The sequence below is a fragment of the Oryzias melastigma genome, linkage group LG12 (genome assembly GCF_002922805.2).
Source record: "Oryzias melastigma strain HK-1 linkage group LG12, ASM292280v2, whole genome shotgun sequence".
Taxonomy (NCBI): domain Eukaryota; kingdom Metazoa; phylum Chordata; class Actinopteri; order Beloniformes; family Adrianichthyidae; genus Oryzias; species Oryzias melastigma.
The window spans coordinates 24,488,377-24,512,798 of NC_050523.1; the positions used below are offsets into that span (position 1 = coordinate 24,488,377).

The 24,422-nt window shown below is 41.3% G+C and overlaps 1 protein-coding gene across 1 annotated transcript in view; it reads left to right on the forward strand.

Annotated features, from left to right (window-relative positions):
• Nucleotides 1-24,422, forward strand: part of LOC112144163 (WD repeat-containing protein 7) — a gene marked incomplete in the record, with an annotated part of 98,246 nt that overhangs the window by 38,914 nt on the left and 34,910 nt on the right. The window contains 4 exon segments of the mRNA XM_024268505.2: nt 1,507-1,629; nt 7,491-7,609; nt 7,795-7,918; nt 17,786-17,899. Coding sequence (XP_024124273.1) covers nt 1,507-1,629; nt 7,491-7,609; nt 7,795-7,918; nt 17,786-17,899 — 480 coding nt within the window.

Sequence of the window (24,422 nt, forward strand, 5' to 3'; positions counted from 1 at the left end):
GTGGTCCAAGTCGGTCTCAGTCAACATTTCTATGGCAATTTCTATGAGCTTGAAAGCAGGCTTAGAAGAATCTGTCGGTCAAATGTTTCAAACGTTCACAGTGAAACCACCTACTTTGATTGAGGCCAATTCATAACTTAAACTACAGAAGAAAATGTGAAAATAAATGTAATGGTCATTCTGACAAATCGAATGACTGAGCAACAGCTGTTTGTTTCTCCATGGAAGTCTATGGGTTTTTAGTTTCTTGGAACCAGCAGGTACTTCTTGTCTGGAATGTCAGGGGGAGGGGTCACTCAGTTCAGTTCTCATTTACAGTCGGTGGTTGGTCTTCACTAAAAAAATGTTAATGGTTGTAAAGTCTCCTTGTTTAAGTCCTGAATCAGTGTCCAGCGTAGAGTCATGCTTCTTTCTGTGCTCGCCATTTAAAATTGTTCTGTTTTTCGTTTTTTACCACCAGTCCATCTGTCCTCAAACTCAGTATTGTGCACTATTTGAATTAGAATGAGTCATCTTTTTATGTCTACATTTGTACCCTTATGTTAGATATTTTGTTTTTATGAGCTCTTGCAGATTATCTGTAAGACATTTTCCTCTCTTTGGTGGAGGTCTCATATTTAATAGATTTTGTGCTATCTTTTTTATTTGTCTAATTGTTAATAGTTGAGGAAATGAAAACTACTATTTGTGTCACTTGTATGTTTTGTGTTTCTCTGCCATTCCTGCTCCCTGTGTCTGTTGTTGAAGTGACTCTTTTCCACCTTCGGGTTTGTTTGAGAGGCTGTGAATGAATGGATGCTGCCACATTAACCCTGTAACACCTGAGGTGTCGTCTGTGATGCTTAAACCCTAAATCTTTAACATCCCAGCCAGCACGGCCAAGTGGGCCCATGTGGTCTAAAAGTGGGCAGAAAATGTGGCCCCAAATGGGTTTGTCTGCAGTTTCTGTGGTGGCCCCGCCTATGTTTGCCCACATGGGCTTAAGTGGAGATTCAGTGGGTCGACTCGCTACAGAGGAGCTTGGACAGCGTAGAGTGCTGCCGAGCTCAGTTGTATCGAGCACGCAAGCTAGGCTGGAGCTTGCTAGCGAGCTTCACTGTAACGAGCTAGCAAGCTCCGTTGTAGCATGCTTGCAAGGCCCCCTCTAGCGAGCCTGCGAGCTCCTCTGTAGCAAGCTGGCAAAGTTTTTAACCATTAACACGATAATCCATCAGATTTTGCCGCTTTTCTCCTTCACAATCTGCTGGAATGATCATGTTAACGGTGGAAAAATTACAGTAAATCATAGAACATAAACACTGGCGCTCTGGTGTTAAAGGGTTAACATGTGTGTGAAAGAAAGTCCCTTTGGTGAAACTCGTCAAAGTGAAATCTGTTGCTTTTTAATCCCTTTTTTTTCCTTCCTTTCCTTTCCTCTGCCTGACTGTTGTCTCCTCATTCACTTTGGTATGGTATCATTCTAACCTGTTCTTTCTTCTTCACTATTTCTCTCCTTTTCTTTACAAGCTGCCAGCACCAGCACTGCTGCCACTGCTGGGGCTCTGGGGGCTCCTGGGGGCCTTTCTCAGGGGGCCCCTGGCTCCCCAAGCCCCCACCCAGCTTCTCATAACATCCCCTCAGTCAATGAAGGTACACACTGATCTGACGGGCATCATGTAGGGAAAAGTAGAGCAGACATATTTATATTTCTTTGACTTAACTGGAGGATTTTCTGCTCCTTAGATCCTCTTTGCTCCACACTCTCTTCTCCTTCCAAATCATTTTCTTCTCAGATTTATTTGTTCAGCCTTGTTCTTTGTCATCATAATTCCTCGCAGCTCTCTGCTCCCTCCATCTACCTTCCTTTCCCTCCCTCCCCCCGGATCGGGTCTCCTCGTTTCTCCTCTCTTGCATCAGTCTTGTTTTCCCTGCAGCTCATGTTGAGTTTTCACTTCAGATGTCTGCCTCCAGTCTTTGTCCTTGTTTTTGTCTGCAATGCTGTTTGTCTGTCCTAAAGTTGTGCTCGGTCCCCTTTCAGCTGAAAGCAACTCATCTGTTGTTTCATTCAATTCAAACCCCTTTTCAGCACTTCATACAACTTGCAGTTTCAACAAAAGTTTTGTCTGGTTTTGATGAAAATATTTAGGAGGTGAAAACTATGAGGTCGAATCAGGATCAGCTTAAAGTGAATAAAAAAATATAAATTTGAAAAAAAGAAATTAAAAGCAGCCTTAATTTTTTTAAATAAATACATATTGAAAACTTGATGGAATTATTGTAAAATTTTAAAAAATAGAATTGAACATTTGAAAAAAATAATATTGAAAATTTGAAAGAAAAATGTAAATTTGAAAATTGAAGTAAAAAAACAAGCAGAAACTGTTACTGTGTATTTTCAACTTTTCCTTTATTCATTTTTCAGTCTTTGCTTTCAGTTCTCTGTTTTCAGTTTTCACTGCTGAGTTGATCCTGATTTTACATGGGGGCGGGGCTTTGAGCTCATTGGCTATCAGGACATGATTTCCCATGACCCCCTACGAGGTAATGGTGATGTGACGTGTTTTCTGCTGCAGAACGTTGTCTGTTTGTCTCTGCCTGCATCGTCCCACTCTGATTAATCTTGTGGAGAGCAGTATCACTACTGTGCAGTTTCACCTCACTAATATTGCGCTGCACCTTTCAGGGTCTCGCTGTTTGGTGGATTGTTTCAGCTCGACTTTGCTGTTGGTCTTCAATCGATCTCCGTACGTTTTTCATGCAGACTGGACATGTGCAGCTTGGCAGCGTTGCTTACATCTTCATCCTGATCAGATCCTTGTTTATGCTAGACTTACTTTTCTATGAAAGTTTGAACAGTGAGAATAAAAAATGAGAGAAAAAAGTGAAAATATTCATGTGTGTCCGACAAAAGTGTAGCAAACATGTAGTGAGGAGTCCTCTCTGTTACCCCATGGGAAACATGTCCTGGTAGCCAATTAGCTCAAAGCTCCACCCCCTCGTAAAACTAGGATCAGCTCGGCAGCGAAAGGAAAATATCTCAATTAAAACTGAAAACAGAGAACTGAAAGCAAACAGGGAAAAACAGAAATAGGAAAAGTTGAAAGTACAAACAGTTTTATTTTTTTATTTAAGTTTCAAATTTACATTTTTTTTTATTTTTAATATGATATTTTCAAATGTTCAATTTTGTTTTTTCAAATTTTCAATAAATGCTTCAAGTTTTCAATATGTATTTTTTTTTATTTAAAACTACGTTCACATTTTCAATTTTTTTTTATTTAGAATCCCTGTTTTTTCGACTTTTAATCTTGTTTTTCATTCACTTCAAGCGGATCCGGATTTGACCTCATAGAAACCATCTAGAATGGGTTTATGCGCCGGGCTGGGAGGGAGTTTGTGAATTCTCTTTTGTCATGTTGTCTGAAAAAGTGTTAACTTTGCTGAAATGTGCAAGTTGGATCTGAGTGTTGCTGGGCAGAACTTTGCTCTCTTTTCCTTTTGTACTGGTTGGCAGTGTTGTCCTGTCCAGCCCCACTTTTCTCGCCATCGGCCTCTGAGTCTCTCAGTCCAGGGCCTCAGTGTCTCTGTGCTGTTTGCATGCTTGCTTTTTCAACCGTGTTTGTCGCTAAAACTAGTTCTGACAAAATCAAGAAGACGGTTCAAATCCCAAAAGCCAACAGCTGAACTCTCGTTCAACAATCTGCGTCTGTACATTTTTTAAAGAATCCTGTTGGTGTTAAAAATGGTACGAATGGTAACGGAGAGTAAATGCTCCATGTGATTTTGGCAGTTGGAGTTTTCCCATGTTTTCTTCAAATCGTCTTTTAGTTTTTATTTTTTAAAGTTCACAAACTGATCTTTCCTTTTTTACAGGATCTTGACTTTCCAGTGGAGGCTTGCTGCCTCTTTATGCATCCAAGTGTGCTTTTGAATGAGACAGTCTGGAAAAAGGAAATGCCTTTAGGTGTCAGACTAGAGAAAATCTTATCTGGTCATCACTGTTGTTCATATTTAAGAAGGAGCAAGCATGCACACAGAGACTCACGTCTGACATGCGCCTGCAAAGGAAAAACTTTATAAATGTTTCACTTATTCTCCACACCAGGCAACATGAACTGCAGAAAATGTTTTTTTCCAAGAACAACACTGCCCTGCAGAAACCACATTTATATGTATTCCTTTATTCTCTTTGTAACAACACTCAGTAGTTTGCAAAAATGGTTAAAAAGCCATGTAGCTGAAGTAGAGCTGTGTTCTGTTTTCAAACTTTGATTTAGGTTTTTTATGGTTTAATCTGCTGGTAAAATCCTTAAAAAAAACTATAAAGTTAGAAGGCTCAGAAATGTAATTTTATTTACCAAAACTAAACGGTGAAAACAAACAACAAAACAGATCAATATAATAAAAAGTAAATAAGATATTGGCAGAAACCAGAGAAACAAAGCAGAACTAAAGAAATAAATTTGTGTCTTAGGGGTCAACTAGCAGCAGCAGTGTTAGCTGAAGGAGTTCTATCAGTATGAATACATTATGGCTGTTAATGCTGCATAATTTATTTATGTATTTTAATCTCTTTTGCCTTCGGATGGACAGATTTTCCTTCTTCCAGTAGAACAAGTTAATGTTTTCTGGATCAAAACAATGACAGGCTAATCATTGATTTGTTTTTTTGGAACAAAATAAATACTTGACATTAGTGGTTATGATGTATTTAAGGTTTCTGCAGGACAGTGAAACCTGCAGCCCAGCCTGAAGGAGAGGTTGACTGATCATACTATCATGTGGATTTGTTTTGGGATGGCTCTGTTTTCAAAAACGTTGGGACACTCTGAGACCAAATGATATTCATTATTAGGTTGTGTTTCTCCTCTTGGTGACACTTTAGTTTAGACCAGCGGTCTGCAACCTTCAACACTTACAGAGTGATTCAGGTCCATTTCTTACTGACTACAGTCCAGAAGGATCCACAAACTCTCCTTTAAGAAAAATTAATAAGACGCTAATTTATTTTATGCTACTGCAGCTATTATGATGAACATCATTTTTTTGGTAAAACTTAAACATAAATATAAAGAAAAAAATTGCAGTTTAAAAAATGACTTTTGGAGAGAGGTTTGCATGAGATCCTTTCAAAATAAAAGACATCCTGTACCATATTTGATAACCAAAGCCCTCCTGCTCTCTTATGGGTCCAGATGACCCCACCCTTGATGTGTGATCCTCCCATGACAAAGGTGGACTGGATTTTATGTCTGCCACAGACACCAGTGAAGATTAAAAATCCTTCAAAACAAAGTCCTGAGGGGTCCAGATGACCCCACTTTTAATGTAAACATGCCTAGGATAGCACAAGGGTTAAAGCGGGCCAAATGTAGGTAGTGTCATGTTAGGAGTGACAAAAAATCAAATTTATTTTACAGTTGTTGGTGCATTTCCACCAGAAATTCACGAATCAGAAATAAATAGGGATTGGGGACTGCAATTATTTCCCATCAACGAGGAATTCCCAGTAAGCGCGGGTCATAAGCTCGCGTTGATTAAGTCCCTGCCCTTTGTACACACCGTCTGTCGCTACTACCGATACATTATTTTTTAGACCACGAGGAAACCCTAAAATCCTTGAATTTTTCAAGATTAGGACATTTTTCTTATAATCTGATGTTCCTTAAGTATGAATTCTGCCTGTACACTAATCTCCAACTGATTTTTGGTGGTAAAAGGCTCTGAAGAATCGGTCAAAATGTTTTAGTGCAACTTTGATGAAGCTGCATTGTTATTTCAATTTAAAATAGAAAATGATTTTTATTTTCCTTTAACCACAGTGGAGGGGTCAGAGAGCCACAGGCTGCAGACTCCTGCTCTAGCCAGTTAAAAACATGTCACATTTTCTGAGTCACTCATCTTTATTGCCCCCTTGATGATTTCATTTCATCTGCTTCTTTTTTCTTCTTAACCTGCACTGAAGCACACATAAACTGAGTCTTCCTTTGGACAGATTTTATTGTTACAACACAACTCTGTAGTATTTGGACTGACAAGCTGTGATTTGCATAAACACCTTCATATTTGAGGCTAGACTTTAGTATTATTAATTATTGTTTTATTTGAAAGTCTCAACTACATTTCAGACCCAACAAAAGAGGGGAAGTAAAGGGGGTGTCAAAAGAGGGTCACAATGTTGCGGGGGGTCACAGTACTACATAAAACATAGAAAGAAAAAAAGAACAAAGTCATCAGGTCATGTTGATGTGCACCAAAGGCTGATTTTTGTGCACAGAGACACACATCCTCACACTCATTGAAGAAGACACTTTATGCTTTTTGCATTTCTGACTAGTTAAACAATTCCAGCACTACTAGAAAGGCCACACTTCCTGCTCTAGGTGACTCAAGTTTCTTAATCCGTTTGGAAAACCATTTTAAGGTGAAGATCCTAAACTGCACTTTCACATAGTTTGAATACCACTTTTCTAAAATGTTTTTTTGGGTGAATTTTTCTTTTTGTCCCAACGTTTTTGAAACATTTTCATTGGGGATAATCTGCAGCCTGAGTTTTAATCCTGGTTTATCAAAGCATATCTGTCAACCTCTGCACAGGCTCAGTGCAGTTTTCCAGCTTCTAGGATTTCTGCCTTTTGCTCTCTGGAGGAGGTAAGTTCATGTGGGGCAAAGAAATTTGAGTGAAATTTCTTTCCTGGCTAAATGCCATTCAGTGTCCATCACAAAGGTGTGCTGACATGCACACATGTTAGGAGCACACATATATTTGACTAATATATGTGACTATGTTGAGTATCAGCAACTGCACATTCTTAATGGCCCAACAGACGAACCTTTGGCTGTATTTTGGCTCAAAGTGGTTCTGATAGAAACCCTCTCAGGACACGCCGAGCCTTTCACGATGACCTTTTCCTTCCACGGTGCGACTGCTGGAAGCATCCATGTCAGAGTGACTGGATGGAGCAGTGTTTGTGTTTTCCATAGAAAGGCTGGAGGTGCCGTATACTTGAATGAATTCAGACACTGAACTGGATGAAGCCATCAGGAGGCGTGTCTGGATTCACCTGACTGTGCTGATACCTGTTGGTTACCTTGTTAAACACCATCAAACACACTCAGACTGTGGTTAGTAGTGATGGATGAGATTCACACTAACCAAGACTGCATTAAGATGTTTGTATTAATCCCATCCTGTGTTTATCTGTGGTTTCATGTGAGGACCTCAAAGGCCAGAGAATCCATGTGTGAGAGTCACTGCTGTCATATTTAAACATGTTTTTCAGTCTGAAGGGGAAACATGACTGTATTTCAGTTGTTTCCTGACAACATCAACACAACTGTGTGATGTTTAAGGAGTCAGGAGTCTGTTTGTGCTGTTGTTGAACGTACCATGGAGCTAAAACCGTGTTTGCACATGACAGCAGAGAGGTTAGAGACCGTCTTTTTCCCAACAACCTTTCCTGACTCTTTGTCTGTGTGTGTGCATCTTTTGTGTGTGTGTGTGCGCACAGGATGGAGCCAACTGGCTGCCATGCACTGTGTGATGCTTCCTGATCTGCTTGGCCTGGACAAGTTCAGACCTCCTCTGCTTGAGATGCTGGCGCGGCGGTGGCAGGACCGCTGTCTGGAGGTACGCTCAGGTTCACTTCTCTCTACCGTTTGGAGGGATTTCACTCAAACATCAACAATATTTGTACTTTATGAACATAATTCCATTGTATCCCTTTGAGTGGTTTTTCTGTGAAGTGAAAATGAGAACCACACTAGTGATTCCAGTCAGTCGGGATTGTCACTTTGGCTTCTTTTTGGTTTCAGGTACGAGAAGCTGCACAAGCTCTTCTATTGGCTGAGCTGAGGAGGGTTGGCCAGTCGGGACGCAAAGACACTATTGACTTGTGGGCTCCTTACCTGCCTCAGTATGTGGATGCCGTCAGCTCTCGTGAGTATCTGCAGCACAGCTTTGATTCCAAAAGGCAGCAGTTTGGATGAGCTCCCATCAGGCACAACATTATGACAAGGGAAAGGACGAACATCATTTCTCTACCAAATCATCCAATGGTGTGTTGGGGGTAATTTGTGTTGAAAAGTGACAATAAATGAGTGAATTTCTGTGAGTGAGGTTGAAAAGAGCTGAACTGATACTGATCATCACCTGTCTGTAATGATCAGTATCTATGACCCATTGTTGTGGAAGGAGCCATGGTGAACCAGCCACATGCTCACAGACATCCAAAGCTAGCTTGTGTGTCTGATCTAACAGCTGGAGCATCAGAAAAATGTCATGGTCATCATAGAAACACTTCAGCTGTGAGAAACAGAAGGAAAAAACAGATCTAGGAAACTACAGTTTGTTTGTCTGAATTTATTTGTATAATGGTACATAAAATAAGCATTTATTTACTACAAACAAACACAATTCTGTTCCTCACAGACCTGTTAGTTCCTATTTAAGAAGTTCTTTTATCCTCCACTCGTTACCTGTTTGAGCTGGTCATCTGTATAAGACACCCTTTCCACAAACTTTACCACTCCACCATGAACAAGACCAAAGAGCTGTCAAAGGACACCAGGGAGAAGACTGTTTACCTCAGCAAGACCGGAATAAACTAATCTACAACAGTCATCTTAAAGAGAGGAGATCAACTGTTGGAGCAATTAGAAAATTGAAGAAATACAAAATCGCTGACAGTCACCCTCCACCTGGAGCGACATGAAAGATCTCACCTGGTGGGGTTCAAACGACTTGGAGAACGGTGAAGAAGCAGTCCAGAATTACATGGAGGACCTGAAGAGAGATGGAAATGTAGTAAGAGAGGCTGCTATGGTAACGTATGACATCATCATGTACTCAAGTCATGCAGTTCTCCTTGTTTTAACCAGCAGTCTTCAGTTATCCAGAGAAGATAGGGAACACTTCATGTGGTTAGTTGAAACCAGAAGAGAACCCTTTGGTATAAAGCCCATGACTTTTGAAGAAGCAATAATCTATACCTACTGGGAAGCATGTGGGGGGAAACATCATGGTTTGGAGCTGCTTTTCTGTAAGGACAGCTGAGCTGTAATGAGAAGAGGATGAACAGAGCCATGTTTGGTCTGTCCAAGACCAACAGTAAAAATCCGTTCAGACACAGTCAGTTAAGATCATGAGGAATTGGTCCTTGATTCTGGATAAGATGGCTGTTCAGAGGAGGCAGCTTCTTTACTGCCTGAAGAGAACTGCTGAATCTGACCAGCAAGACTGCTAAGATCCTGGTTTGTGAGAAAACATGTTTATGGAAGGTAATATTTATTAATTTGAGGCCAACATAGCTTCTTATAGTTTGTGATTTTCTTGTTGAGACATAGAAGAGCAAATCGTTAGTGCCAACATGTTCCGCTCATTTGAATTATCATCAGAAGTAGTGCTGCCACAAACAATTATTTTAATCGTTGACTAATCACCGATTATTTTTTCTGATTAGTCGACTAAATGGGTCATGCACAAAGTTGATGTAAAACATCTTAACCATCTTTAGCTTTAAACTAACTACAAACCGCTGTAGATCTATATCATTACCTGTGTAAATACTAGTATGAATGCTGTAATCTGAATTTGGCCGCTGAAGATGCTAGTGCTGATAGCTGAAGATGCTAGTGCTGATAGCTGAAGATGCTGAGGCTGATAGCTGAAGATGCTAGTGCTGATAGGTGAAGATGCTGAACCTGATAGCTGAAGATGCTAGTGCTGAAGATACTAGTGCTGATAGCTGAAGATGATGAGGCTGATAGCTGAAGATGCTAGTGCTGATAGCTGAAGATGCTGAGGCTGATAGCTGAAGATGCTGAGGCTGATAGCTGAAGATGCTGAAATTGATTACTAAAAACGCTGAAGCTGATATCAAGCTAAAATATTAGTTAAATGCCAAATTAGCCTAAACAAAACAAAAAAAAACATAAGTTAGCCAAAGCAGCAAGCATGCAGTTGAAATAATAGCTAAACTCCAAAATAGCCTTAAAAACAAAAACAAAAAAAGCCTAATTTGGCTAATTTAAAAAGTTGAATTAGCAAAACAGCTCAGTTGGGTGAGTGTAGGACTGAGCTTAATTCAGTCTGGGTCCTACTGCCTAACTATGTAGCCACCAGGCTCCCAGGCCTGGGTCTCCCTGTGCCGGGCCCCAGCTCAGACAGTTACAGGGCTTTGTCAGGACATCTAATGGCAAAAAAACCCCTCTCAGTCAAACCAGCTATTTAAACCACTTTGCTGTGGTGACCCCCGACGGGATGTGCTGAAAGAAGCTGTTAGAAATGTTGCAGCCCATCACTGGCAGACATGTCAGCTGTGACGTGTCTACTGTTGTCAGTGTGAACCCCAAAAGCCCTAACCTATTCTGATTCTGGTTACTGGTCTGCATCTGTCAGAAATCTGTCTGAAGGTGTACATTGAGAAGGCCATGTGCATATCAGCTCTAAGCTCTGTAGGATGTTTGACAGCAACTTTGACAAACACAGTTTTAGATAAGCAATGTAAAATATACACCTCTTTCTTTTTACATTTTCCTTTGCCTTTTTTGAGGTTTTTTATGTCTCATTGGAGCAAAGAAACAGCTAACGAAGTAGGTAACAGACTCTCCTTTGTAAAGGTTTCTCTGGTTTTTGCAGTGGGGAAACAGCCGGAACTGCAGCACACAGACACACTTTGTTGTTTATCTTCTGCCCCCCTGTCTGTCTCTGTCTCCTGCTCTGGAGATATTCCTCGCCGTCTCTCATCTGGCTATAGATAGACCTGCTGATGGGAAGAAAGGTGAATCTCCACCTTCTTTTACTAGAAATGGCCGTCTAAAACGCTGCGTGCGTGTGCTCGGGAGTCACCCTGTGGTTGCTGAGGATGCTGGGGATTCATCAGGGGAGCAGTTGCTATAGGAACGAGCACCGGTCAGTGTTGTGTTACCACAGCAGTACCGCAGGCGGGGAAGGTGGAGGAGTGATGGACCGGCGACCTCAGGGGACAAGTGGGGCTGGAGGGGGGAGGGAGCAGAGGGATTGAGAGAGATGCAGAGATAGAGGGAGGTGAAAGGGTCACTGAATTTGATCTGTGTGCTGCACAGCAGTACTGGAACAGGCGGTAAGATGATTCCTGCTGGTCCTGGAAAGCCTGGAATATCACGGAAAAGTGTGGCTTTGAGTACTCGGAACAAGGCCTTTAGACCCGGCTGGTCTGAGATCTGCCTCAACTTAAAACACCTATATTTCCCTATGAATCATGGGTACGTTCAAGTCAGGTTTGGTTCTTCGTGGCTCTGCTCTATAAGATGATTAGCTTTTGACAGCTTTGAATATTTCTGGTTAAACTTTAGCTTTTTAGATCTCTCTAATAAAGGGCATATGGCAGATTAAGAAATATCTTGAAAAACATTTCATGAACGTATTCAGATTTTTTATTAAAGACTGCGTCACACTGCCGCTACATACATCTTGCTTGTGGTCCATGTAAGAAAATTGGTCATACGTGGAAAAATCGTGGTCTTTATTCGGGAAATTTTCACTGATGCATCAGGAATGAACCACGTTAAACCACGGCAGGAGAATAAATAAACCACAGAAAGATCAGATAAACTCCCAGTTGGGGGGACCTCACGGAGACATGGAACCCTGGCAATGACCCCACAATGACTTAACCCTTTAAGCTCCAGTGTTTATGTTCTTTGATTTACTGTAACTTTTCAGCTGTCAACATGATTATTCCAGTAGATTCTGAAGGAGAAAAGCAGCTCGTTGAGCCTAAATCTACTGGAATGATCATATTAACAGTTGAAAAGTTACCTATATGTTAAAGATTTTGTGTTTAAGTGTCACCAGTGACGCTTCAGGTGTTAAAGGGTTAAATGTTTGTGTGAGGATGTCACACCACAGTTTTTTTCTTAATGCAAAAAGCTGAAATGTTTTCATCTTAATTTATTGCTATTCCTGTCTTATTTTATTTGCTAGATTTCACATGTTTTTGATGGGATGTTAATTTACAATAAAGATATTCTGGAAAAAAGATTGGTTGATTTATATATCTGTCATATAATAAGCGAATCATGCATAAACTGTGTGAGATTATTGCATTGCTCATATGACATTCATGTGAATTTCTGTCCGTCTTGATACATGTGTGACCAACGTATTGAGTATGTTTTTCTTGCCTTCCAATTCATCAATGTGCGCAGATGTCCATCGACGGTCTCAGCTGATGTGTCTTAATGGTTTTGAGCTGCTCAAAATTTTTGAGCAGTTTATGTGTAATGCGTAGTTCCTATGTAGTTGAGAATGCGTATTGTGGGAGAATATGACTCTGAACACGCACCAGGTCCTTCTCACGGATGTCCTCAGCTTCGCCGGCTGGCTGACTTAGAACTGGTGCGGACTAGAGAAACAAAATAAATCATGACAAAGACTCTTGGTGGGTGCTGTCCATGGTGCTGATTCCAGAGTGAAGAAGTTCTATATAGCACGGGTTTATCAGATCTTCTAGTGGTTTATTCGTACTTTAAAGACCCTCGACAGACATCATTCACCGATGAATGAGGGACACATGAAATACTTATGAATTACGTATATCACACACGTGTCACGAAAGGCCAAAATGACATAAATGGAACATGCGCAAAACGTTCGTAGTGGCAGTGTGACACAGCCTTAAAGCAGGGAGAAGACCACTGTGTCATAGGAACATTAGAAACCGGTGACTATAAATGTCTACCCACTTTACAGCTGATGTATCAGCACATTTTAGATGAGCTCAGTTTTTATTTATATAAAAAAATGTTTGAATGCGTTGGTACAGGTATTGAAGTGAAGGGGAAGGCTTGTTTGAAGATGTATAGTTAGAGGACTAGTGGCACCTGTCAGCTTTCTCTTTGTCTGTCCTGGTCAGATCTGGATTGGAAGTGAACATCTGCTGTCATTGCGTGATGTTTGCAGGTGGTTTGGTCAGCTTGAAGCAAACCAAACAAACACTTTCCAGTTCATGTAAGGCACATGTGTCAAAGACGAGGCCCGGGGGCCAGATCCGGCCCTCCAGATGATTCTATCTGGCTCTCCAGATCATTTTATTTTATTGTTATTAATGGCCTGATGTTATCTTGTGCTCATTTCTAACTTGTTCAGTTTTGACAAAATATATTTTAATGGAGAGTAAAATATTAAAAGTTATTTAAGGTTTAAGTTGATTTATTCTGGAATAATATTCCTGCCTTTTTTTATTCATAATTATGTTAAAAAGTTACTGTTTTAATGTTTTAAAATTTGACATTCTGTTAGCTTTTTGGACTATTTTGGCATTTACTAAGATTTTTTTAGGCTAGTTTGGAGTTTAGCTAATATTTCAGCTACATGCTAGCTGGCTTGACTAATTTAGGCTTTTTTTCAGTTTTTCCGGCTATTTTGAAGTTTAGCTATTTTTTTTAGCTACATTCTAGCTCTTTTGGTTAACTTAGGTTTTTTTTTTTAGGCTAATTAGGCATTTAGCTAATATTTTAGCTGGCTATTAACTTAAGCATTTTCAGCTATCAGTTTCAGTGTTTTCAACTATCAATTTCAGCATCTTCAGCATCTTCAGCTATCAGCACTAACATCTTCAGTGGCCAAATTCAGCTTACAGCATTCACACTAGCATTATCACAGGTAATGATATAGATCTAGTTCATAATTATGGTAAAAAGTTATGGTTCTAAAGTTTTAATAATGTAGTTTTAGTGTTGAATAAATGTTTCTCCTGTTCGGCCCGCGACCTAAGGTGTGTTTTGGATTTTGGCCCCTTGTGATTAAGTTTGACACTCCTGATGTAAGGTGTGCCCACTGGACTGTTGTGGAGTAAAAGTAGTCTTAGTTTGAATGCTTAAAGAAAAAGTTAACCTACGTGTCAGCCGGAAAAAACATTCATGCATAACCAGATAACGTAGTTACTAGCTATGGAGCACATATGATCTAGAAGGTGATGAGTTTTTTGCTCATCCTGCCCTCAGGGCTGCTCAGTTGAAGAAGCTCCTGCGTACAGTTTCAGACAGCAAACCCACACTTTCAGCTGCACATGCTCGCTGTGGTTCCTACCCCAGCAGTGCTGACTGTAATGCTGAGTGTGACATAAGTGCCTTGACTTACCTCACTGCTGTCATCAAATCAGCTCTGCTCCTCAGAATCATCCAGCTCCCCTCTCTTCACAGCACAAGTGGTTGATGGAAGACACCGGTGTTTATCCGTTAGGGTTTGGTGAAGAGGACATGGCTGAGCCAAGGCAGTCACACAGTTCCACAGTCACAGCATGAGGCACACACACACACACACACACACACACACACACTGGTCATGATGGCGGCTGACCTTTCAGCTGTTTAAAGGCTCTTACACAAAACAAGTCAGAGTTGTTGACCTGCTCTCAGAAGATGAGAGGAAACACAACAACGCCGTCTTCGTTTCCGGGCTGAACTGCGTTCAAAGGCAGCACTAACAATGCAGGCTGGAAGCATGGTAACAGGACTAATGCACAGAGCTGTTTGTTGGTGAGCAGCTGCTGGGATCACCGACCATATCTAGAAACAAAGGATGCCAGAGCTGCTGCTTCTCACACAATAAAACCCAGCCTGTGGAGCTGGGGGGGTGAGCGCGGACGTCCCGCTGCAGGCTGGGAGTCGGGTCAGGGTGGATGGAGGTCGGACGGAGCAGCTCATTCTCGGAAGACCCTCATGTCCACGCCATGAAACCAGCAGCCTCTCAGCCATGCTTGATCACACACCATTTGATGGGTCAAAGTGAGCATGTGTGAAGCAGATTCTCCTTTGATCATGGAGAGCCGCTCTGGCCTCTCTCCTCTCTGTCCGGCTCGTTGCTTGGTCTCATCAGCCTGCTGTTGCAGAGCTCTCCCTCCATTTTCCTGCTTCTTTCTCCTCCCTAACTTCTCTGTTGCTCCTTTTTTGTTGTCAATTTGTGTCCAAAACAGAATGAACTGTGACGATTATGCTTGGATCTACAATACTTAAATATGTTGAAGGTCTTTGTGACATCACTGTAAAAGTCTTTGATCATAAAACCAACTTAAAGTCGCAAAAAAAAGATTCTGACACTGAGTTTCCAAACACAACAACTACAACCGTCCTGCATTTGTACGCACACACACATACATACATTCAGAATTAACCTTTGTTGTGGAATGCCCTCATGGTTCAGCTGAAAGCTTTTCATCATACTCTATCATGTTTGGAATGAGCCTGTTCTTAAATTCAGCACAACACGTGTTTGGCATTTTCAACGTAAACATCCTGGCTTCTGTAGTGATGCAGTCATTCACTTTCCCTGCGATTCCGTAGAATGCGGTAACATGCAGTTCAGCTCTTCATCCACCTCTGAATGTGACATAGGTCAGTGGCTACAGTGTTGTTCAATGCTGTTGAAAACATTATAAAGCATTCGTGCAGCAGGGAGTGAGCAGATAATATGGGATATTATTTTAAGATAATCTGAGCCATCAAAAGCTTTGCAGATATTTGGAGGCAGCAGACATCAGCCCTGCTCTTCCCCTGCAGCCTCATAATGGGCTTTTCTTCCTCTTCTGTTGCACACACTGGAAAACGGTTGCAACACCCCCACCTTTAGATGAAACATTCATCAGCTACTTTTATTGATTATTGATTATTTAATTAAAATCTTTGTTCAATTTAAAGAGGCCATCCTATGATTTTCATTAACTATATCATATATGATCATATATTACCTTTGAAACACTAAAAAGCAAATTATTTATGAAATATTAGTTATTTTTCATGAGTTTGTTCATACCCGGAAGTAAAACGACTCGATTACTGAAGCTCCGCCTGCCGCTGTGTGTGGGTGTCGTCCATTTCCGGACATCATCCTGCATTTCTCACGCAAAATTAAACAACATCCAAACTTTTTCAAAGATGGATGCACATGCCACGCCTGTTTGAGCCGGAATTTATTGAAGACAGGACAGAACTGTAAGATATACGGTATTCTGCGTCTAAAATGAAAGTTTTTTGTTGAGAGATTGAGTGTTTGTGTTGGACTCGGGACGGAGCTGTCAGAGCAGACTCTTCCTGGGGGGGGCGGTCTCACTCTGTGACATCAGCACGTGAGGACCCGCTCATTTTCATGGGTATGGGAGGGGCTTCTGCTGAGAGTTCAGGTTTTTAGAGGATTACTCTTAAATGCATGAACGGATCAAAATACTGCTTTGGGCTTCTTTATAGGGAGGAATGAACAGTATAATGCACTGATAGACTCAAAAAGTTGTTTTTTCATGGTAGGGCCCTTTAAGAAAAAACAATTATTTTGTCTTCCTATAAATTATGTAAAATAAGTTAAATTGCTCAGCATAAAAACAGCTGATCCACGTGTTATAAGCAGGAGTAAAAAGTGAAGAAGTGAGGGGGAAAAAGAGGCGGTGGTCCTGGAGGCTAACAAGGCATGCTGGGAGCCGTGTGTCACGACTGACATGATCAGCTTGACCTTGGAGTGGGCCAACACGCCCCCACCTTCCCACTCATTCGCCCTCTTTCATTCCTATCCCTTCTTCTCCTTCTCCTGCATGTCTGTCGTCTCTGCACGTCGTGCTGCATGGAAAACATCCAAAACGTGAGGCGAGCTTAGAGATGGACGGACCTGCTGGTCTGTGTTTGATGATGGGAAAAGGTCACTAAAAGTTCAAAACAGCCTTTCAAAGATGACAAATACTGAAATGTATCTGAAAATAAAAAGGTGACCACTCATTAGAGGAAAAAAAAGTTCACTTGTTACCATAGTAACAATGATCAGACTCCTCCGTGAACCATAGCATCTGCTGATAATGGAGGAATGTTAAATGTGTGTGTGCTAATCCAGGATGAATACACAACCGTTTCAGTGCGAGTAAACAGTCTACACAACCACTAGATGTTGTGAGAATTCAACAGGAAAAACGTGAAATGAACCGAGACCTTCCTTCAGTTAGCTTGTATCTGGTATTTTTTATGTATGTCCAATTAGGTTTTTAAAGGTTTAATCTTGTGGAGGAATAATTAACAGTGAGTTTGTGTATTGGCCTTCTGTCTGTGAGTGTGTGTCTGTGAAATAAAGTCATTACGTGTGTGAGCAGGGTAATTGGAACATGGAGCCTTTGCTTTTCCAGGATTTATCAATGCAATAGGACACGTTGCAATTAACGTTTTTTTTTAATAAGCTTTTTATGTGTGTGGGCTATAATGAGGTCAACTATTTCAATTTTAAAGGTTGTTCTTTTATTGTCATTTGTATTTGGAATCATACACTCATAGTTTTTTGGCTTGGGAATTAGGGAACCCTCCCTAACCGCAGCTGAACCCTAAAAATGTTTGCTTTGCCTTCAGTCTGATGCCTTCTAACCACTGGGTTTCTTCTATCACATGAAGACATGCTCGGTAATCAGACTGTAGGGGGGGTTGTAATCAATGCTATTCATTAGCTTCACTGTTTTGGATTAGGACAGCACCACTTTGTTGCCTTTAGCTGCTTCATTCATTAGTGCGGCCTCATTAATTAGCGCCGTCTGCTAATGAAAGCCACTCTTAATTGGCAATTGAGAGATAAGGGTTAAATGAAAACTTCAACTACAGATGTGTGAGTGTCTTCTCATTAGTCCTTGCCATATCAGGAAGGCCCAATAAACCTTTATTAGCATCTTAACCAGCAGAGTTAGCCTTTTAAGGAGGACAAACAGGAACATTGTGTCAAGAGTAGGTTACACACAGACATCACTAAAACAATACTGGCTACCTTTGATCGATAACTGAAATTGTTTGTACTCCTTTCCTGTAGCTGGGACCACTACAGAGCCCTCCCCTGCAGCTCCGCCCCCTGCTGAGGCTCAGCCAATAGAAACCAAGGCTCCTGAAGAGGAAATAGATGTGACGGATGATGACATCACTGCAGGTATGTTAAAAGGATTTAAGAGCAGCTGTTTTCATCACAGTGACATGCTAGCATTTTCTCAGACATGAGGGAGAATTCAAATAATGTCTTTAAAAGGGCTTGTTTCGGTTTCACTCTGTCACTTCCATGTAAAATCCCACTCTAACTATTGTACTCTTTGTTGTACAATCCTTTGAATTTACCTGGAATTCCAAAATCCTCTTGTTAGAAAGAGTATAGAATCCTTGTCTTTCAATTTGTTGTCACATGTTCACATCTAGCATGCTACATCAGCTACAGCTAAAACAAAATCATCTATAGCATTTATTGCAGTAGTTCTAAAAATAACCTGAGATAGGTGAAATCCCCAAATTGGGTATATAGATGTTTTAAAGATGTACAACTCCTCACTGAACACTTTATTTAGTTTTCTCAAACATTTGGTCGGGGACTTTAAACTCTAAAAATAGATCTGGTTGTGATGAAGAGTTATGTAAACGTGGCAAACTAAACACATTCTATCAGGAAACACGGCGTGGAGGACATTGATGGTCAAGCTCTACAGCCAATCAGGACTCAACAGCGTTTGCTGTATTAAAAAAAAAATAAATGTTCAATAGCACTAAGGTGAACTGCAGTATATGGTGGGAACCCTGTAAAAATCCTGTAACTCATATTTTAAATGCCAAACCAAACTTGCATAACATTTCCGTCTTGACCACAAACAGCAACAGTAGGATCCTGCAGTTGTGTGGAGGCGGTGGTAATAGTCAAGGTTTAGGCTGTAAATGATATTTTGAATCTGCATTTTTGTTGTAAAACAAGATTCCTTTTGCCTGCTGTCCTCTAGAACCTCACTTGGTTCCTCTGTAATATCGTTAGAACTCTGCTTGTTGGTATGTTCTAGATTGGGCCTTGACCTGTGTGCGGTTTGATGCCGTTCAAACACACACCACTGATAGAAACACACAACCGTTCTTAGACAACATGTGTTTTCATCACACGTGTTGGGGACCACAGTTCTGTGATTATTTGATCATGAAGGCTCTGTCATTGTTACAGTCCTAATGGTTGTCTAGAAATTATGCACCATATTTTCTTCTTGTGTTGTGGAAATGAAAAAAGCCACTCTCTTTATAGTTTTGTAGACAACTGTCCTTCCTTTTTCCATCCCTCCATCCTTGAGATCAGTCAATATCACAGATGTGTTGTACAATTTATCATTTCTCACAGCTCATCTTTCTACTATTGACAGCAAGACTTTTTTTTCTCCCTCCGGTCTCTGCTGTATTAAATCTGTTAGCAGACGCCTCAAACGCTGTAAAATCTGATCCTTCGCTTCACTGGCTTTCTTTGTTTGTTGTCTTTCTCTGATTAAATCCACTGTTTGAATTTATTCGGGAAAGCAGCAGGAAGAAGAACGTCTCTGTCAAAGTAAATTAGGATAAAGCTCCATTAATATCGCCTAGCAGGTTAGAAATGTGTTCTCTGAATTTTAGTTTTCAGGCATGGCAATTCATTGAAAGGATTTTTATTTTGATGGCTTCAGATTTGAAGACTGTGAATAATTTTATACAGTTTTTGGAAATTACTAAAAAAAAAGTATTAAAATCCACACCTGTGGAAACAGTTTTAGGTGTTTGACATTCTCTTGTAGCATTTGTCTCATGATGGAAGGAAATAAAGAACACTAGATTCTAGATTACATTTCTGAGTCTTAATTCAAATTGTTGTGAATTAGGAGTAGATAAAAAAAATGCAGTTGGAAGAAAATATGCATTTAAGTGAAATCAGAAAGCCACAGTCCCCCTGCTCTGCTCAATTCTGATGCAGCCACTGTCAGACTAATGGATCCATGAACGTCTTTGTTTTCCTGGTCTGAGCTGGAATCTGGATCAGAACTGTACGGCTGGATGGCTCTGATAATTCTCAACATTTTCGTTGCACTGCTAATGTTATTTTGGGGTTGTGAGCGGCTGTAAGCTAGCAGGAGAGAGTTTAAACAAAGGGATGATGGGATATCTGCTTTCCCTGTTGAATAATGACAAAACATATATATATATTGTAAAGTTTCTTGCTTACATATTTAAGATGACATTTTTTTGCTTAAATGTATAGTTTAAGGTTTTGAAAAATATTTTTTGTGGTTTCTTGCTATGCGTTTTTTGCAAATTAAGCACATAGACCAACAGCCGTATAACGGCGCTTTGGTGTGTGCATGATTGGCACACAGTCATTGTGTACAGATTTTTGTTGAAAAGGTGATAAGTGACAGAGATGATGAACAAATGTGTGATTCATGAAAGGAAGGGCAGGAGGAAGGAAAGAGAGGAGGACAAAGAAGCAGAAGAACAGAGATGTGGACAGACGCATGGCTGCAGGCTGTTTCCACGGCGATAGACTATTCTCATCATTCTGTTGTCTCCCTCTTCCCTACAACACACACACAACTCAGGATGTGCAGGTGACAACAGTTGTTGCTCAGTGATTCAGCTGCAATTCCTCCCGCTCGCACACGCACACACCCACAATCTAGTGGTCATACAAAGACGCACTGTAATTATGTCCCTCGTGGTGTCCAGGGATGTCATTAGGATCCACATCACTCTCTATCCCTACACTTGTGTGCACATACACACACATATACTCACACAGACACACAATCACTGATGTTGATAGATCGCAAAGAATTATTGTGCCAAAATCATTTTTAGTCTCAACATATATGTTGTACAAAGTATGACGTGGGGGTGTACGGATCAGTAGCCACGGTTTGGCACACACGCGTGTTTTTTACTTTTTACTGATCTGAAAAATGATCCGAACCGTGACCCTAAAACAGTGACACGATCCAAACCAAGAGTTTTGTGATCCGTTACACCCCTAGTACGACGTCTACCCTTTAGGTTTCCCTTTCCATTATAACTCTGGAAATGGAAGTTTGTCTCGTCCATGGATGTGTACAACACCCCACTGACAGAGAGCTTTGATCTTTAAGGTGGAAGTCTTTCTTTCAGAAGTGTGCCTTAAAACACAGCTAATGTCTCACAGCTTATTTAGTCTTTAGCCAGAGTGAAACTGCAGTTCTACACTAGAGGGAAGGCTGGCTCCACTCACCTCTGCTGCAGCTCATCTTGGATGGGGGTTGGCTCCAGAGAGGTCAGAGGTCACAGTTTGACCCCAGCCACCACTTTCCTCTCACTCTGCCACCGTTTTTCTATGCTGCAGGGCGTTTTTCTGGAGACTGTTCTTATCATGTCTGTTTGATTTGTTTTTCCTAAAATAAAAGATTTTTGCAGCGAGGATTCTTGGTTTCTGTTTGAGGAAAGGAAAGCCATCAGATGGAGGTCTGCATCCTTCCCTGCTCACCTTGCTTCCTCTCAGGGAGAGTGGTCCACGTGATGGAGGTCAAAGGTCAGAGGCCAGGACGACCCTCACCTCTTTGTGTCATTAGCTCAGTTGTGATTTGGTTAGCCGAAACGCCGACCTCCCTCATTAATCTAATACCAAGAGCTGGGGGGGGTCGGCCGGGTCAGATCACATTTCTGCTCAGAACAGATTGAAGGAACGGAGAGATGAATGTCCAGAGTCTGAACGCTCGGGTTGTTTCTGATGATTGCGTCGTGTCGCATGTGGCGAACGCCCAGCTGCTGCACCAGAACATTATGGTATTGAATATTAATGGTGTAAAGGAATGTAAGGATGGTTAACCTTTAACACCGGGGCTCCAGTGTTCATGTTCTTTGATTCACTGTAACTTTTCAACCGTTAACACAATAATTCCAGCAGATTGTGAAGGAGAAAAGCGGCGTGAGCTTGAACTGCTGAGCCCTGTAAACAGTTTAAAAACTCCTTTGTTTTTCTTTTGTTGCCAGCAGGGATGAGGTTCCGCCCACTTCCCTACTGTGGTCATAGTGACTTTCAGCCTGAACATCAGGTTCATAAAACCCTCCAGGAGAGAAGTTTTAAATTTAAGATATAATGTTTAACTGTAAGCTCAAATAGTGAGTCTGTGTTTTGTGAGGATGTCATCTGAATGTGGTGAAACGGGGTTCTTTTATGTTGTAAATGGCGTTTACTTCCAGAGCACTTTGGGCGCCAACCTTCCATCAGACTACAGACGGTGTGCGGTTCAGTGTCTTGCCCTAAGGACACTTCGACTCATTTGCAGGCAAGGCGGGAATCAAACCTGCAATCTCCTGATCAGAGGCCGTCCGGCCTGCCGCTGCACCACGGCCACAACTCACTAAAGGAAGAGGCCTGACTTTCTGGAGCCGAGCCTTAATTACCCAAAAAGAATTATTCTAATTATTAGCCTTTTCTACAGTTAATGCTCCATCTGATCCTTTCTCCCGTTTCCCCAGTTTTATTATTTTCTGGGGTCTTTTCCCCTCGCCTTGCTTTACATTGGGTGGAGCTGAACGCAGCTCAGGGAGCTTTGACATATCTGTGCATTAGAGGAGAGTGACTAAGCTGCACCGGCTATAATTCCAAAATAATTGCTTCTTTATGAAGAAGGGATGAGAAAGTGGCTGCCCACTGTTTCTGCAGCACAGAAATGAACATCCACAGTAATATTTGTCAGACTGCTCCATTAACTGCATAAATAGGACAGCTGCAGAGAGGCCAAAATATTACACAGATTCAAATCCTGTGAGTTGATGAATTAAACTGCAGGCAGACATCAGTTCTGTCTGAAACATGGAGCTGGGGGAGCTGCAGTGACTTTGGGGAAGACTCAAACAAGAATCCCTGTACTTTCATTGTTGATCTAACAGTTTCTACATTCTTGGGTAAAATGTTAGAAGCAAACTTAGTCTGTTATGATCATTCACCCATCACACCAATGTCAATCAGACCCTTTAAGTCTAAAACATTTTCCTGCCACCTGTTTTCTCCACTGATTGTTTCTGTTGTTTTTGTCTTTTTCTTTGTTGAAGTGTTTAGTTTGAAGTAAAACACAGATCCTGGTCCTCAGGATCCTGAGGATGCTCAGCATCCTGCCTGTTTTCCAGCTCCCCCACCTCCCTCGCTGCTTGTTTGCTGACTCAGGTGTTTCCGTGTTCTGATTGACTGAACACACCTGATCCAGGTCAGGAGCAGCAAAGAGTGCAGGGAGAACTGCCCTGTAATGAGGATTCAAGCACACAGCACTAAACAATGACGTTCAAATAAGTGAATTGACTACGTGATTTAATTATGACAGGCAGCTATAATTATAAAACACCTTTTACACACAGAGGCTAAAAGATATTCAACATTGCATGTCTTCAGGAGAAGAGCTCAAACAGGAATGTTCAGGATGGTGAATAAAGTTGGAGCACTCTTCAGCGCGTTGATGCTGGTTCCATCTTCCTGCTGGAAGCAGTTTTGTTGTTTGGACCTGACCTGAGCTTTGATAGCAGACTGTTTCCTGCAGAACCACGAGCTCTGAGGTGATCAACCTTGCAGTTCCTCTGTCACTCCAGACATACTGCATTCAGTGATCCCGGCATGTCAAACATTTTATCCCTGACTGATGCGGGATCTTTCCAGAGCTGCTTCATTTCTCTGGGATGTTGGCTCGGTTCAACCTGGGAATGCTGATCAGGGACTACAGCGGGGTTGGTTTGTCTCTGCTTGGTGTCTTTTTGCAGCGTATTTCCAGTTTTTCTGGTTTGCCATCCGAACACCCGTTGCCCCCCACCACACGTCCCCCCATACGTTCTAATCAAAGCGCAGTGCTCCCAGTGAGCAATAGTTCTTCTGTCTGTGTCTTAAGACGATAAAATACACTTAACCTTAAGATGGACTCGGCTGAGTAGAAGGGCAGCCACGGTTCGGATCTCAAATCTTTTTTCTCTATCACCTTAATTGTGTTTTCAATTATTTCCCAAGATTTTCAGTCTCCTGACATTTGCTGGAAGGACAGAGTTCCCCTCTGACTCTCGTTGTCCGTCCCCAGATTGTTTTGGGTAGTATTTCTCTCCAAACTATTCGTTTACATACTCTTTGACTCAGTTTTCTCTTCTCCCACACAACGTCTCCATCCTTCTCTTCCTCCTCCTCCCCTTCTTGGTTCCCACATCATTTCTTGCTGCTATTGATCCCCTCCCTCACTCCCTGGTGATCAGGTTTTACCAGTCTCCCATTGATTACCAATGGAGGCAGAGCCCAGGTGCATGCTGGGAAGCTGGTGGGATTGCAGCTCCAGGAGGGATAGTTGGGGAGGCTGTTGGTGTGATTTCTTCCAGAACAAAACAGTGTTAGTCTTTAAAATGATCATGAGCACTAAAAGCTCTGTTTGTCCTGTTACATCTGTAATAAACAGGGAATGTTTTAGCAAAAATATCTGAGTACATTGAGTCAAAAGGATTTGTAGCTTTTTAAACAATTTCACTATTTCTGATTTGAAAAAGTTAGATTACCCACAATTCTGGCTTTATTTTGTCTACACTTTTAAACTTGTAACCAAACTAATGCAGGGCTAAATCAAATCCTAATGGAGAAAAAACTATATTTTTTTTATTTGAATTCAAATGTTTGACTTTTGTTTTTAACTTTT